The sequence below is a fragment of the Sturnus vulgaris genome, chromosome 7 (assembly GCF_052056855.1).
Source record: "Sturnus vulgaris isolate bStuVul1 chromosome 7, bStuVul1.hap1, whole genome shotgun sequence".
Lineage (NCBI taxonomy): Eukaryota > Metazoa > Chordata > Aves > Passeriformes > Sturnidae > Sturnus > Sturnus vulgaris.
The window spans coordinates 35,490,888-35,507,168 of record NC_142249.1 but is presented as its reverse complement, the minus strand read 5'-3'; the positions used below and the strand labels follow the sequence as shown (position 1 = coordinate 35,507,168).

General features: G+C 38.7%; 2 protein-coding genes across 10 annotated transcripts in view; one reads left to right on the top strand and one right to left on the bottom strand.

Moving 5' to 3' along the window:
* Positions 1-87: 87 nt before the first annotated feature.
* The window catches only part of MAP3K19 (mitogen-activated protein kinase kinase kinase 19), a 16,796-nt gene continuing 602 nt past the window's right edge, over positions 88-16,281 (top strand). Inside the window, exons 1-9 of one of the 2 annotated variants that reach the window (XM_088168365.1) lie at positions 88-540; positions 662-965; positions 2,546-2,604; positions 3,387-3,625; positions 4,214-4,257; positions 6,364-8,808; positions 9,990-10,139; positions 10,343-11,040; positions 12,007-16,281. The exon at positions 12,007-16,281 is cut by the window's right edge and continues 602 nt beyond it. In XM_088168365.1, the coding sequence (XP_088024491.1) occupies positions 2,561-2,604; positions 3,387-3,625; positions 4,214-4,257; positions 6,364-8,808; positions 9,990-10,139; positions 10,343-11,040; positions 12,007-12,073 (3,687 nt within the window). In that variant the 5' untranslated portion in view covers positions 88-540; positions 662-965; positions 2,546-2,560 and the 3' untranslated portion in view covers positions 12,074-16,281. Of the gene's footprint in view, positions 541-661; positions 966-2,519; positions 2,605-3,386; positions 3,626-4,213; positions 4,258-6,363; positions 8,809-9,989; positions 10,140-10,342; positions 11,041-12,006 lie in introns of both variants that reach the window. The other variant, XM_088168364.1, reaches the window with a different exon arrangement.
* CCNT2 (cyclin T2) overlaps positions 13,516-16,281 on the bottom strand; it is a 25,902-nt gene continuing 23,136 nt past the window's right edge. For 5 of the 8 annotated variants that reach the window (XM_014870821.2, XM_014870819.2, XM_088168366.1 and 2 more), the window contains one exon: positions 13,516-16,281. This exon is cut by the window's right edge. Coding sequence is in view for 1 of the 8 variants with exons in the window: in XM_088168368.1 (XP_088024494.1) it covers positions 13,810-13,832 (23 nt within the window). In the remaining 7 variants the exon portion in view is untranslated. The other 3 variants (XR_015804920.1, XM_014870818.2, XM_088168368.1) reach the window with 1 other exon arrangement.

Sequence of the window (16,281 nt, the reverse complement as noted above, 5' to 3'; positions counted from 1 at the left end):
ATCCTGGGCTCCCTCAGAACCTGCTTTTCCCTCACAACGCGTCCCTCCTGGGCTCCCTCACAGTCAACCACAGCCCGGCTCCTGCCTCCCCGGGCTCCCCGCCCCGCCTCTCTCCTTCCCGGCTGGCTGCAGCCCCTCACACCGGCGCGAATCTCCCACAGATTCTCCGGCTTCATCAGCGGGAGTCGAGAATGGCTCCCTCAGATGTGCACAGCCCTTGTCAGCCAGCCGGGGGCTGAGGTGTCCCCCAGGACTGGTGTCCCTGTCCCGGCCTAATCCAAAGCCTTCCCCGTCGCTTGTGTCACCCAGGGGACGGCGACAAATCTTTCTGGCATCCAGCAAAGCAGCTCCCTTAAACACCCTTTTAACTCAGCTTGAGCCTAGTATATCTCTTTTATTCTGTCTTGTCTGTTTATTCTGTCTAAGTCTGTTACTTAATGAAGAAGAGGAAATATCCTTAAAATTTGCAGCTAGAAAGGAGATTGCAATTACTCGTGAGAGGACTGAGTGCGAAGTAAAAATGACGTGGAAACATAGCAGGTACTAAAAGCATAAACAGAAGTAAACGTAAGATAAAAATTGTTTGTGTAGATGGTTTGAGAGAACTTGTGATTGGGGCCTAAAGTGCTGCCATTGAGCCCGGCTGTGTGTGTTTTCATAGGTCGCTGCTGCTCTTTGAATTAAACTGCTGCCAGCCGAATTCCCCGGGGTGAGGGGGTTACCGGGGCGACACGGTGTAAACTCAACAGCCCGGCCGAGCTGGAGCGCCTCAGAGCAGCCTGCCTCGGCAATGGCTCCTGTGTGCTCCGCACCCCGCCAAACAGCCGAAAATAAAACCAAAGTGTGGGGAATTGTCGTCGAATTCCTCGCTGGCCAGCTAAGGAAGGCAGCTGCGAGCTAAAAATGCTCTGTAATTTCCCTTTGGGTTGCTGTGCCTCTTTCACTTTTCGCTGCTGAAGAAGCAGGTAAGGTTTTTAAGATTCTGCCTTTTACAGAACGTTCTCAGTTATTATTTTGAAGGGGTTTTTTGTGTCCAAAAAAATTTGGGAAGCTCGTAGAAGTTCACCATCTGACTCTTGACAGGCAAACATAATGGGATTGAGCATTGTAATGGATTATCTGGCCTTTACTGTGAGACAACAAGAGTGCTGGCTTCTATAGCTACCTCTATAACTAATTTTACTGTCTTTGATTTGTATTCTTGTCACTTGAAAAACTGAAGTTCTTTATGTTTTTCAGGAAGACTCTCAACTCCATCAAAACTATTAACTGGGATTAATTTTCTTCTAAGTATTAGCTTTCTAGAATTTCAAAACTCCCAATCCTTTTACTTAACCCTCTCATGTTTCTTTTCTACGAGTCTGCACTTTGGGATTGTTATGTGTTGTTTACACTACTGTTATCTTATGGCATTGTTAGAGTTGGAGTTTAATCTTGGAAAAGAGGGTTTTAGAATGATGAACAGCTCCCAGCGCACTCACCACAGCCAAGAACAGTGATGACTTATCAGGGTCAGTATTAGCCACACACAGCTGTATTGGCCAAGAGGGTGACAGCCAGCTCCTTTCCCACAGTTATTGCTGATTAGTCATAGGAAAGGTACATTACAATCTTCTATTTAAGAGTAAAGCCCTTTCAAATCAAATTCAACATGGCATATGTTGCGGTTTTAGCTCTAAAAACTTGCTGAACTCTTTGGTTCTGTGCATTCACAGGAAAGGGATTAGATGCTAAATTACAATACTTGGAATAATTTCAAGTACTTTTAAAATGTTTTGGTCTTATTTTGTCCCTTAAATAATGAAATATAAAGTATGTTATATATGCATCATATATGCATTTGTATATGCATATATAATACATACACATTTGTATATGTGTATACACATATATGTGAATTGGAAATCAATTAACAGTTTTCAGGTTTCTGGGCATTAATACATTTAAGGACAGTGTGTCTGACAACCAGCAAAATAAGAGGAAAAGCAAAAAAGGTAGTCTAACCCAAAGCTTATGTGTTTAAAGTGTAAAATGTAGATCTGAAGCTGGAAAACTACAGTAACAACTTGAAATCTGGCTATTTGTCAAAACTTAGCAACCATAAAAAAAATACTAAATCAAACTCGGAGTTACTTTCCACCTTTTTAAAGGCCTGAGATTTGGGGTTTTTTTCATATTTTTAAGTGTTCTACTTCTGTAAAATTTCTATCAATATTTGTCTTCTATTTCTGTTCTCCTGAGAACAGTTCAGCTGTAAGTGGCTTTTTAAGATGTTTTTTGCTTTTATAATACATTGAATTAATAAACTTACCAAAAAATAAAAAGAATTCAAAGCTATGCATTCTCATTTCAATAAATTACGAAAATTAGTCAAATGTAACTTGCTCGTTTCTTTTCCTGATAGTTACTCTCTGTACTTCTTTATAATAATATTTTAATGCCCCAAAATAACTGCATTTGCCATGTATTAAACTGTAGAATTAAACTGCCTTTATGCAAATATTGATGTATTACTGCAGGTTGTGGAAGTGTTGTTGCTTTTCAGAATGCAGACAGTATAATGGAAGAAATGCATCAGTCAGACAAAGCTCTAGGAAAAAACAGGTAAGAAGTATCAGTATTTAATTGGCTCTTGGGTATGCACAAATGGGAACAAAGAAGGTAGCAGTCTGAATAAGAAAATTATTTCCTAGACATTATATACAGCTCTATATGTTGTGTAGTGTTTATCTCTTCCCACTGCCAATTATTGGTCACTGCTGGAGGGAGGATATTGCATTAGGTGAACAAATTATTTGGTACAATAAAAAACATGGTATGTGGTTATTTGACTTACAAACACAGACCATTATCTTGCATCCAGCTTTAAGATTAACTTAGACTGTACTTTTGTACCTCTTTTCAGACACAGTATTTATCTTTTTCCACATTTTTCATTCTTCAGAAAACAGGTGGCAGAAAACTGAGGCTTGTCCACACAGCCTCTGTTTTTTCAGGCAGGCCATAGCACATTTTGTAGGTAACAAAGGCACATCTGGTCTTCAGAACTCTTCTGACACACTCTCGTGATGATTCATAAAAACCACACACTGGAAGCAATCAATTTTTGTCAAGAAGGGGAAGGTGAATAATATGTTTTTACATTTCTCTTGTTGCTTGGTTAACATTGTTTGTCATTAATTCTCACTCTTAGTCAATCTCTGCATTGCAGTCTGCTATTTCCAGGAAGAGTCAAAACGTCACAGATAATAAAGAAAATATACTTTGGCATTCTGGGATCTCGCAAAATTCTTGGTCACGTTATTCGTCAGCCATATGATTATTTGAACTGGCTCCTTCCACTTATTTTTGCTCTGTATTTTGGTTGTTTTTGTTTTGCCTTTTAGCCAAATCACACCAACATCCAGAACACGGGCAGACCAACAAGGGGCGTGTTTTCCAAGTAAGAGTCAGATAGCATTACCCGGGAGACATCACACTGCCTTACCTTTCTTAAACAAAGAGAACAGGGGATGTGGCTTTGACTTCAGCTTTCTCCTTCAGAACTCATGCCCAGAATCTAACATTTCAACATCATTTTTGGATTTAGATACTTTCCAGATAATAAAAGCACAAATACAACGAAGTAAGTTCAATTTTAAAAGTCACAACTTTTATATAAAATTATATATTGGTTATTGTATTACCTTTATGTCTTTTGCTGTCTTCAGAAAGGTTTCAGCATTGTAAACCCTCTTCTTTCATTATAAGCTTGTGTGTGTTTGCAGAATGAAGGAGATAAAGAGAAGCAATGACAAACTTCACCATTTCTGGTACTCTGTGTAGTGAAACTGAGTCACAAATGTGGAGTGTAATTCTCTGTATCTGGAGTACCTGGACATCTTTCTCCTTCATACTGGCAATATTAATTAGCTACATACTGTAGTTAGCAAACATCTACAATTGAGCAGTATGTCTTTAAATTATTAGTGTCAAAATATTTTAAAATGATAGTATTTTATTATTTTCTGTGGAGTATGGAATTGTGAAGTTCAGTATCACAATTAAATTTCAACCTACAACTTTTTTCTGCACTGCAGATTTATAACACAGTCCTGCAACCAGAGACACATCCTTGACCCCCTGAACACTACAATTTGAAATTAATTTATAAATGTGAATTGTTGTCTGTTTATGAACATCAAATTCATATTTCATTATTTTTATTTTTAAGGGTTAAATGTAACAATTATAAAAACCAGGAACAAGAAATCTGAGGTAAGGGGATATTATCTATAAAATGATCACTGGCAAAAGTATTATATCCTTTCAAAATCTTAAAAGTAGAAATACAGAAGTAGTGTAGGTAGTTTGCTTAGTCTCGGGTGGTTTGGGTTTTTTTGTTTTTTTTTTTTAAGAATGTGAAATATTTTTGCATTTATTATATATATGTGTGTCAACAAATCTTGAGGTCTATATCAACAAATCAGTAAGATGTTGTATCAGGGACTTCTGGACATAAAAGATTGAAAGTTCAAAAATATATAAAACTTTTAGAAACATGGAAATTAATTAAAATATGCATCCTATTTGTTAAATTAGATGTCTAGTTTTGCCAAAAACTCTAACACTTCTTTTAAATGGTAATTTAAAATTGAAGCTGAATTCTAAAATGGTCTTGATATTAGATGATTGGTGACATTTATTGTGTTAGCAAATAAAAAATAGTCTTTTAGAATTAAACATACTTGACATGAGATTTTGTGGAAAGTATAAATAAGATTAGACAAAACTTTTGTACCTAGAAGCAGGCTCACAATTTTACATCTCAATACTTCACACCACTTTAAATATACTGTATTTAGAAAAAAAGAGAATCTGGCCCTTAATTAATAACCTTTTGTAGAAAAGAATCAACTCTTTGAATCAAATGTAAACTTCAGTGGGCCCATCACAGAATACAGCTGATCACAGGAAAAATGTGAAGAGAAGTATAGAAGTAGGAGCAAGAGTTCTGACACAGGATTATGAAAAGGGTAATGGGAAAAAACCATTTCAAATGGAGGGAAGTATTTAAGAAAAATAATTTAGCTGACTTCAGTGTGATTTAATACAGCTTTATTTCATGTCTCGGGCTCTGGTGGTTTCTAGAAGTGTATCCTTTGGGATAAACTGAGCATTCATATTAATGCCATGCAGGCTGGACAAAGCCTTCAGAACTGTGAATTTCAAACCAACACATTGCTTTTCCCAGCATATTCAAACCTCAGTTTGCCCTTGGAATGCAAACAGAAATTTTCTGCAGATTGCAAACTGATGTTGAATATAGACATGCAAATGAGCACTCACACAGAGTGTGATGACACAGAGCAGATGACTGTGTGATTATTTCTATTGCATTCATCTGCATAAAAATATTCATTTCCTATAAAATAAAGGACAGAAGTGCTATTTTCAGAAAATCTTTCTCACTGTTCATCTGAATAGTCCAAACAAAGTATTCAGTTTCTCTGATCTGTACTCCTTCAAATGTACATGGTACTTTGATAGGGAGAAGGGAGGAATAGCAAAACACATCCCTGACCCAACAGACTCCTGTGGCAGCTGCCTCTGGTTTTACCCATTTCACTTCACTGCAAATCGAGTGCAGACTGTGCTGTCTTCCAGGGTACCTAAAACTGTGAGCTAAATCTGTAGCCACTTAACATGGTTTATGGATCTATATGTTCAAATTTAATATAATGTATCTTAAAGTCTATAAATAATTTGTTAGAATTGTTTCCTCCAGAGATGCAATAGCATTCTGTTATAATGGTCTGGTTTTCCTTTTGAAAAATTTCTAACATGAGCTCTAGTTCCTTTGGGAATATAATTAATGGTGTCAGCACACGTTGGAAAGTTACATAAAAAGACTTTAAATATCAGCATTTGAGTGGTGCTCTCATTCAGGGAGAGTGCACAGCAAGAGATGAACTCTGGCACATGAAGCCACTGCCCAGCCTTTGAATTCCTGTAGCAAACATGTGAAGTGCCACAAGTGACAGAGTTAATACCTGACAAGAGGATTTGTACATGTGGACAAAACTTACTGTTTTTAAATCATGGAGAATGACTTGTGCCTTAAAGTAAAAGATCCTGCTTTCTGTACTAAGAAATACTTAGAAATAGTTTTGGATCTGAGAAAATTAATGCAATTAATGTGAGAAAAATAATGTATTTTCTCAGGAGTCTGATATTATACTTCATAATAGGTTTAATGTGGGAATATATAAAAGAATAATAATTTTATATTTTTTTCTTTAAGACTACTTGGTTCTTAGTGATCAGTTTTTACCTGTGTCTGTGGTGTAGCACATTATAAATGTTTTTTTATGGAAATTACAGTTTCATTTGCCACCACTGACATGTCCGCTTCTAAGAACAATTCATCTTCCTCTTCTAAAGGATGATATTGTCAATGAAAGCAGAAACATAAAATGTATTTTAAATATTATTAATTCTATTCCTCGGCCTATAAAACCAGTTACTAAATTTTATCAATATCAGTTAGACAACTTATTAAACGGGCACGGTGAAAAGTCATCAGAATTGATCATGGCCACAATTTCTGATAAGTTCACTCCTGTGAAGGACCTGTACTACTTCAGCATTAATAACTGTGATAAGTACCCCAACAACAAGAAGGAAGAAATCCAAAGCCATTTAAAATGGAGGGAAGCTGATGTAACAATCCACACTGAGAAGAAGAACCAGGTGAAGTTCCAGTGTTCAGTGGTTTGTGAGAACATTGATGATCTGAACCAAGCCAGGTTCTGGCATGAGAGTCATCCCTACTTGAGCTCAAGCAATGCTCTAGTGAGCTGTGGCATGTTTACAGCCCAGACAATATTTACAGTGTCCAGCAACAGCCATGCCTCAAGAACTGGCAATAAGCAAAACAGAGCAGAGAATTGCTGTAACACTGGTCTGGAAGAAGAAAATGCTACAGAGATGATTCTGGATCATAAACCACAGGACGATGCTGAGAGTGCCAACTTTGTGCTTTACAATCAAGATTTAGATTCTTCCTGTAGAAATGAAGTGATAGAGGCCTACCAAGCCTTAGAAGATAATTCTGTAGTTGCAGTAATTCCTAGAGTAGAGGTACAAGATCCTTCTGGAAAACCGTCAGAAAATCAAGCCTGTCTCTCTGAATCTGAAATAGATAAAGAAGCAATGTCAGGAGCAACTTCAGAGGACCAAAGGGAGCTTGTAGCTGTTGCTCATGTTACCCTCTCTGAACAAGAGCCAGCCAGAGAACCACACATTGCTGAACAACCTGCCACAAAAAAGGGTGTTGTCTGTACCTTGCCTCCTCATGTTACTCAGAGCCTCAATGTTCTTGCTCACAAAGAAAATGACAAAAATAAAATGAAGATGAATAGAAATAAATATTCATCAAAATCTAAAATTAATAACAAGATAAAAGTATCTGAAGAAATAATTGCTTCTGATGAAGTTACCACAAAATCAAATGCCAAGAGTCAGATTTTTCCGTCTTTGGAACTGACAAAAGTGAAATCTGAGACTTCCATGAAGTGTCAGAAAAAAAACACTCAGGGAGACAAAGGCCATGTTGCTCAGAGTGCTCAGAAAATTAAAAAGCAAAGTTGCTCCTGCAGTTGCAAAAATTCAGCTATCTTAAAGAAACATGTTACTCCACTTTGTCTACCACGTGCATCCTCTGCTTCAGAGTTTGTAGACCTGAAATACACTGACATGTTCAAAATAATAAATTCAGATGACCAAGGCCCAGGTATTTATGAAATGTTTGGAACTCCTGTCTATTCCCGCATGCGAGACCCTGATCAGCATGAGGACAGGTTTTATAAAAGTGTTTATTCTGCTCCACCAGGGAGCTACACCTGCAGATCTACCTGCAGTAAAGAGGGAGAAAAAAGCGGAGTCAGACACAGAAAAAAGAAAACACATTCCAAGCCAAAGAAAACCATACCTGGTGCTAAACAAAAGCAGAAAGATTTAATCACAAAGGACAGAAGGACCAAGCTGAGTGACAGCAACACAGACCAAGATAATGCAACAACTTCTGACTTGGATTTTCAAACACACACCTCAAGTAGCACAACATTGTTTCATGGAGATGAGGATCACGAGCTCACATTTTTAGAAAAGCTTTCACAGTCAACTAAGCAAAATGAAATGTTTACAAATTCAAACCTATCAACTATTAAAGAAGTTTCTTTGGAGCAGTTGTTAGACAGCCAGGATAATTCCAGCCATCAGAGAGCTGCTGCCTGCAGCCAGGATCTCCAGTTCAGTGATAAAGACTGCAGAGAATGTGTTGCTCCAAGTGGCAGGCTGGTAACTGCAGAGCAGAACTTCTGTGTGCTCCAGTGCAGGCGGGATATGGATGGTGGCAAAGGCCTGCAATCACACAAAGACTCCAAGTCTGTCAAGAAATGTGAATTGCCCTTTTCAGATAGACTGGAATGTCAGTCCCCTACAGAAATATTAGATCACAGTTGGGCAAGCACACCTCAAAACAGTGGTTTGGCAAATGAATTGACTCAACCTTCAGTGATTTGGACAAGAAATGCCAAAAGCTTCAGTTTCCAGGCAAGTCAAAATATTTCTTCCTGGTCAGATACTAAGGATGTGACTGATGAGTTGCTTTGTTGTCTGGCCAAAGAATTGCTAATGCTTGAAGAAAAAGACACCAACTCTTCAAGAACAAAAAATACATGTTCTAAAATAGAAAACACACAGAGTGAAGAAGAGAGAAGTATGATGAATGGAGATGGAGCAATAATCAATAGTGCTCTAGAGAAGGTAAAAGTAATTTCTTCTTGTAACTTGCTAAATAATTTGAGTGATATTTTGTTGTGGCATGATAGCTACAATATTTCACACAAGTTTGGATGAAAAATGGGAAATGTGTGCTCATTAAAGAGATTTATCAAGTTGTTTTTCCTGGGGCCAGCTTTCCGTTAATTCTTCCAGTGCTCTGTTGAATACATCTGTGTTAGAGGCTACATGTCAGGACACAAGCCAGAAAGTACTAGGGCATGACAGGAATAGCTGCCAAAGCTTATATAAATTGAGAAATTGTAGTGAATAGAGAGAGTAGGCTGTTTTCATTAAAGAGCTTGTATTAAAAGGTTTTGAGCAAGGCAAGAGGTGGGGATCTGGACAGCTAAGGAATTATGAAAAGACACTACAAATAGTCTTGTATATCCATAAGGGCAATAACCTTGAATCTCTGAGTGCAACCAGATACTTTTATAGGTATGAACCACAAGTACTGGTTTATCAGACAGACTTATCCTGTTTAATTAATGCTTAGTCAAAACCTGGAACTCAGAAAGCTCAGATTTTGGCCCCCAAGTCAGCTGTGTGCCTTCACCTACTAAGGTGCTTCTCCTTGGTCCTGTTAGCTCTTTGTCTATTTAAATTACAAATTTATAAGGAAATGCCTTTCACTACATATTGATACACTCCCTTGTGCTTCTACAGACACAGGTGCCAATTATAGCTCTGTTCTCACTTCTCCCAGGGAGATCCATGGCTAGATGGGATAATTATTTCCCATCCTTCAGAAGCAGTCTCTTCTTCCTGTTATTTTCATCAAGTCATGTCCTGTTATTTTCATCAGAATTGTGTTACATGTGTTACTTAGAGCATGATGGTAGCCATATTCACCCTTCGCCTTGGTAAACTATACCTGTAAGAACAAAAAACAGAGTGTATCCTGCTCTTTTCAGTGCTTTTCTGTTTGGTGTCAATGGAAGATGTCATGCTGTAACTTTCTGGTTATATATACTTGAAAATATTTATACAGTCTTACCTAATATAGCAATTCTATCATTGACCTGAGCAATTTATATATATAAAAATCTACAAAGCAAAGTCATGCCAGGAAAAATTACTCCTTATGAAAAAAGGGGGGACCAAATGAAGCCTGTCTTTTCCTCTCTGCCTTCTCCCCACACTGACCATCATCTTTTAAGCAGAGTTACAGTAAAGCCTTTTTGGCTTCAAATGAAGAAAATGGCCTTCTAAACTTTGACGAATCTACTAAATTACCAGGAAGCAATTTAGCTACCAAAGATCCTATCATGTGGACAAGAGGAGAAGTCCTTGGAAAGGGAGCCTATGGCACAGTAAGTTATGTTGAGATGTGTTGGTTGTTGTTGAGCTACACTTTATCTCAAAAATAGCTGTTGTTCTATTCAACAAATGGTTAAATATTTTGGATTATACAGTGACATGTGAAACATGAAAAACACAAAGATTCTATTTAAAGTAAGTAAATACTCAAGTTTTATCTTGTGTCTTGCTTTGATAAGTGCTGGTTTCACTGTAGGTGTACTGCGGTCTGACAAGCCAGGGACAATTAATAGCTGTAAAACAGGTGGTTCTGGATACATCAGATCAACTCACTACAGAAAAGGAGTATCAGAAGTTCCATGAAGAAGTTGATCTTTTGAAGACACTGAAGCATGTAAATATTGTAACTTATTTAGGAACTTGCCTGGAAGACAACATTTTAAGCATATTCATGGAGTTTGTTCCTGGTGGCTCCATTTCCAGTATTCTGAATCGCTTCGGTCCATTGCCAGAAGTCGTCCTGTGTAAATACACCAAGCAAATTCTACACGGGGTTGCATATTTACATGACAACTGTGTGGTGCACAGAGACATCAAAGGCAATAACGTGATGCTCATGCCCAACGGGGTGATAAAGCTGATTGACTTTGGCTGTGCCAGGCGCCTGGCCTGGGCCAGCCTCAGCGGCACCCGCAGCGAGCTGCTCCGGTCCGTGCACGGCACTCCCTACTGGATGGCTCCAGAGGTCATAAATGAGTCTGGCTATGGCAGGAAATCTGACATCTGGAGCGTTGGCTGCACTGTGTTCGAGATGGCAACAGGCAAACCCCCTCTGGCTTCCATGGACAGGGTGGCAGCCATGTTCTACATCGGGGCCCACAGGGGGCTGATGCCGGCCCTGCCCGATCGCTTCTCCAGTGCTGCCGTGGAGTTTGTGCATGCCTGCTTAACCAGGTAGGGAGGCCTTCAACTGCAGAATGAATGGGAAAATGCAGGTGGTTTGTATTCTGGAGATGGCTCATGGGAGCTTAGGTTATGGTACACATGACTTTATTGTAGATCCATAGGCTTTCCAGCATTTCAGGAAAGCCTTTAGGTAAAAGCATATATAAAAGAGCTTTACTCTTTATAATGGTATTAAAAAGCCCTCACAGATTCTCTTTTTATAGGCCTTATAATTTACTTTCACTGTAGTTTTCATGAAGGGACATGGCACTGTTGAGTTTTGGACAAAATATTTGATAAATTTCTTTGCTGTGCTTTGCTGTTCCAGCATTGTTTGAGTTTGGTCTATGCCAGACAAGTTGTTTTAAGGACAGTATTCTAAATGGAGGAGCTTTCACTTAATTCTTGTCTTCTGCAGTGGAAAAATCTATTATCACTGCCAGTCCAGGAAACACATACTTATTTGAAACATAATACTTACTAGAAACATAAAGTTCTCTCTGTAAAACCCCAAACCACTATAGCATTCACACATTATAAGAATTATTTTTGTGATGTTTTGTTTTAAACAAAGCCATGGGCTTCTTAAAATGCATGATATTGATTAGAGATGTCAGGACAACCTGATTGATAGAGGCTCCAACAGATAATTATCACATTTCTTAAATACATTTTTAGTGCACCAGAAATAGCCAAATAAGCAGAATTATTCAAGGACTTGCAAGGAACTCAGGGGAAGAAGTTATGATTTCTTTAATAATAAAATATTTCAGTTTTATAATTCATAAATTCCATCAGTCTTTTCCCTTCAAGCCTCCCTTCCTTTCTATCAGCTTTATAAAAAAACCCCTAAAAATAAGTAGTGAATGGAGAAACAATAATAATAAAAAGGATAATTTTACAATTAGGTTTTTACAATTGTATTACAGCACACATACTCATTTTATATACTGATTTGTGAAACTTTCAATGCAGAGATCAACACGAACGGCCTTCTGCTCTGCAGTTGCTGGACCATCCCTTTGTGAAAGGAAGACAGTGAATTTTTCAAAACTCTTGCCAAATGAGCATATATTTTCCATGGAAAAGACTTTCACTTGTGAAAAAAAGACCAGAAGGAACTGGACTTCAACGTGACAGCAGAAATACTGGAGAGCAGTTGTGTTCAAGGAGTCTGTTATTAGGCAGCAGTGATTAAAGAGTGCCTGTTCTGCAATGCCTGTCCTTCACTGTGAACACAAGGCCACGTTGTGTTTTATCTGGACAGACTTAAAGGAAAAATAAAGTCACTGTCACTGGCATGTGACAGGCCAGGTAAGCTGGAAGGTAAAATCTGTAAAATCCTATGGAACACAAGCTATGGGCAGAGAGCTCTGCAGGTAACTCCAGCTTGGAGATGAGTAATGAGTGTGATGATCCCACTGGAATAAAACTGCATAAAATGTACTGAGGTTTTTATTCAGTCAGGTGGGCCCTTTTGTTTAACTGGATGGGCACTTCAAATTTTAGCTGGTGAGTAATTTTTTTACATACATAAATCAGCCTTGTGTTCGTGAGGCCCTGTGTCACAAGATACTGTGGTGATAATTGCAAGAGATAATGATCTAAACCATGGGACTTCCTGTTTTAAATTAAATAGTGCATTTTTGGGGCACTTTCAGGTCTCTGAAGGTTGAGGTTGGAAGGGAGTCTGGAGATGCTCTGGTCCAGCCCCACAGCTCAGAGCAGGGCTGACTGAAGCAGGCTGCTCAGGCCCTTGTCCCCATTGACTTTGGACTGTGGATGGAGACTCCACAGCCACTCCAGGCAACATGCTCTAGTCTTTAAGCTCCCACATGGTAGAAGTGATTTTATGTTTGAATTCTTATAGGTGAAGTTGTCCCATTGTCCGTTGTCCTGTAACTGCTAGCACTGCAGTCTGGCTCTGACTTCCTTGCTGTGTCTATGGGGTGCAGATACTCACTAAAAACCTGAAGTGTTTCTGTGACCACTTGAGTGAGCATTACCTGTGACTGGATGACATGGAACAGAGCTCCTCTGCACTCCAATGGTCTTTGCACTTAGTAAAACTAGCTACTACTAACTGCACAAAATCAAATAAAATCTAAAAAGCATTATTAAGTATTAATAAAGCTAAAAAAGCAGGTATTATTATTTAGAATGTCCTTTTGTTAAGGTTTCTTCCTATCAAAATGGGGTAAATCTTTAGCCTTTGTGAGCACCCAGGCTCCAGGAAGAAAGGCAGTAAAACTCAGCCCTACAACTGCTCAGAGCTGAGCTCTCAAGAAGCCAAGACCCTGATTTCAGTGCCAGCAGTAACATGAACATTTGTGTTTTACAAATAGGAAAGTTTGGTTGGTTATATAAAATCAACTTTCCTCAGCGTGCTAAACATCTTAAATAGCTTTCAAACTTTATTTTATTCCAAGTAGCCTGACTTCAGAGTTAAGTCTAGACTTTATAAAAGCAAAGAGAAATCAGTACTTCTAGCAAAATTCTTTATTAATAGTTTCTGTAGGTATAATGTCACATAACAATGACAGAACATTATGCCAGTATAAGAGAAATCCTAACATCACAGTAATAATTTTCAAAGTTCAAGCAGTTAACAGTCCTTTTTTGAGGAATATTGGTTGGTGCTCATGCCAGACATCCATGGCAACATCATGTTAAAGTATCTTCACATTAAATTACCTTGCAGAGTAAAGGCAGGAGCCCGGGCATGCGAGCTCTAGTGGGATGTACATAATTCCATGATGTGTACTAATTCTTCTCAGATTAAGGTAGAGTCTTCAAAAAAGCTGCAAAGTAAACATGAGGGTTTATTTAGCATGAAATGAAACTGAGATGAGAGTCATAAGCAAGGAAAGAATGGGAATGCTGTAGAATATAGAACTAATTTAAAAAAGGTCAGCATTACAAACCCCCCTTCTTATGCATACCTTATAAGCATAATTAACATCTCTTGTTAGAGTTCTCCAATATTATGGTTACCAGTTATTTGCAATTTGTCGTGTTTAATCCAGTTAATTACACTGAAAATAGTCATTAGAGGTTTGTAAAACTTGAACCTGAGTTTTTAATCAAAATGTGAAAGCACATTTTTGCTTTTGTTTAACCAGACTTCAAGAATGAGGTGGCAGTTTAAGGCCAGCACTTGCAACAAAGGTATTTCAGTTTAATCAGAGCTGTGCTTGCAGTAGAGCTCAGGGCCCAGCTAAACCAAGCCCTGTGTTAGTCTGGGGAGCCTTGGGGCACTTGGCTGAGCTGCTCTGGTGGAGTAATCTACAAACAAGTATAAATTTGCATATTTCTTACTTGAGGAGATCAGAGATTTTCATACCAAAATCCAGGTGCCTAATTACAGATGTCCAATGTAACAAGGGGAAAGGGTGTGAAATCCTGAAAATGTTTTTTTTTCATGAGACCGAGTGACTCAGTGATCAGGTTCACACTTTGCTTCATTACTTATAGTGTTGGAGCAGGGCAAGCCTTGCTGCTTTAAAGACTACAGCCTTCCTTTCTGAAACCTGTAAGGACCCATTACAGTGCATGCAGCCTGCCGAGCACTTGCTGTGACTGCAGGTTCCCTCGAGATTTGGAACTTCAATTTCAGCAGCTGAAGATCCAGCCCTGCCCTGGTATGACTGCAGGGGTACCCAGTGTTCCTCTCACACGGGAACAGAGCCAAGGCTCCCGTCTCAGAAGGGAGGGGCCACAGGCAGCCCAACCCAGCTATGTTACACTGCTCTTGAACTACTACCAGCAGTAGCATGTAAAAATTTGCATCTAAAAATACACACCTCTACCTCTCTTTCCAAGAAGGCAGAGCCTGGTCCCTGAAAACACGAGTCTCTTGAGATTATCTAGGTTCAAATTTAGTGCTATTCCACAAAGCTCAGTGGGAACTGATGCCATTTCTACACCAGTCCTTTCAAACCTCTGGTTCTTGCACACAGCCAACCAGACTTTGCCCAAGGAGGGTCCCCAGGACACACTCCAGGGCCTTTTCTCTCCTTTTTCCCTTCCCACAGGGACCTGCACCACGGCACAGCTCAGAAATTCTAGAGGTGTTGTCAAAGAACACAATGTCTGAACTATGGCAACACCAACGTTGCTGTTACAAGTGCAAGAATACAGGGGAATCAAATCCAAGCACTGAGTTTCAGTGTTATAAATTTAGTTTGGATTTGTTATATCCACGTCAGAAGCCAGAGAAACAATCATTCCCAGTAGCAATGGGAGAGAAGACTCCTGGCACTCATTTATCTCTTTCAGGTGTAAGGAGTTAAGCCTTTCAGAGAAAGGAGGAATTAACTAGCTAGTTCAGTCTGGCATAACTTACAAGGCTCAAGAAATTAATTTTTAGAACCGATTATGCTTATGTGCATTTACATCAAAATAAAGAAAGCAAAAAAAGTATTTGTCCAATCACCTTCCCTGCAAAACAAGGATTGGGAACCCTACCCCACAAGGTCTTAGGAAGAAGGCATGGTGCAGCATTGTCACCCCTCTCCTCATTGCTGAAATGAGAAATAATAATGAAAAACCCCTCCACCACCACATCTGGCCAGGCACTACACACTGTTACTACTGTGCACAGGCTCTGCCCCCAAGGTAGAGAGAAGGAACAGCTTAAAATGGTACAAAATGTCTGCAATCTGCTTTTCAGGTACCAAATACCTGATCAATATAATGGAAATGAAGGAAAAACAACTAAGACTTCAGACTTTCCAGCATTCCATTATTTGAGTGATTTGATGACAACTAGCAATGTTTTGCCAAGAACTGAAAGGGGATCTTAGTGTATACTAATGAGGCTGGGAAAATTAAACATAGGAAAATGGGATCATTTCTGCACAATAGAGGTGAGGTAGGGAATTTTATTGAAAATACTTTTTTTTACAAGTTCTTAGAAATAAACTTTTTTCTAATCTCACACAAACAGCTGTACCTCAAAAATTCAACTAAGCTATTATGAAACATTTATATTTACAGTTAGCCAAAAGAATATACAGAACTGCCATGTTATGCAAATAGCCAAGTACCAGCTCACAGTGAGATACATCACCCCAGCATTCCCATCATCAGGAAGATTCAACATATGAAAGAATCTCACTACTCTACAAACCTCATCTCACAAAAAGGAAAGCTTTTTAATAGTGTTGTAGCAAGGTCTCCACTACAGCATCATTTTACAAATTACATAATTCATGTACTCAAATTTATAACAAAAAATCTGTAGTAAGT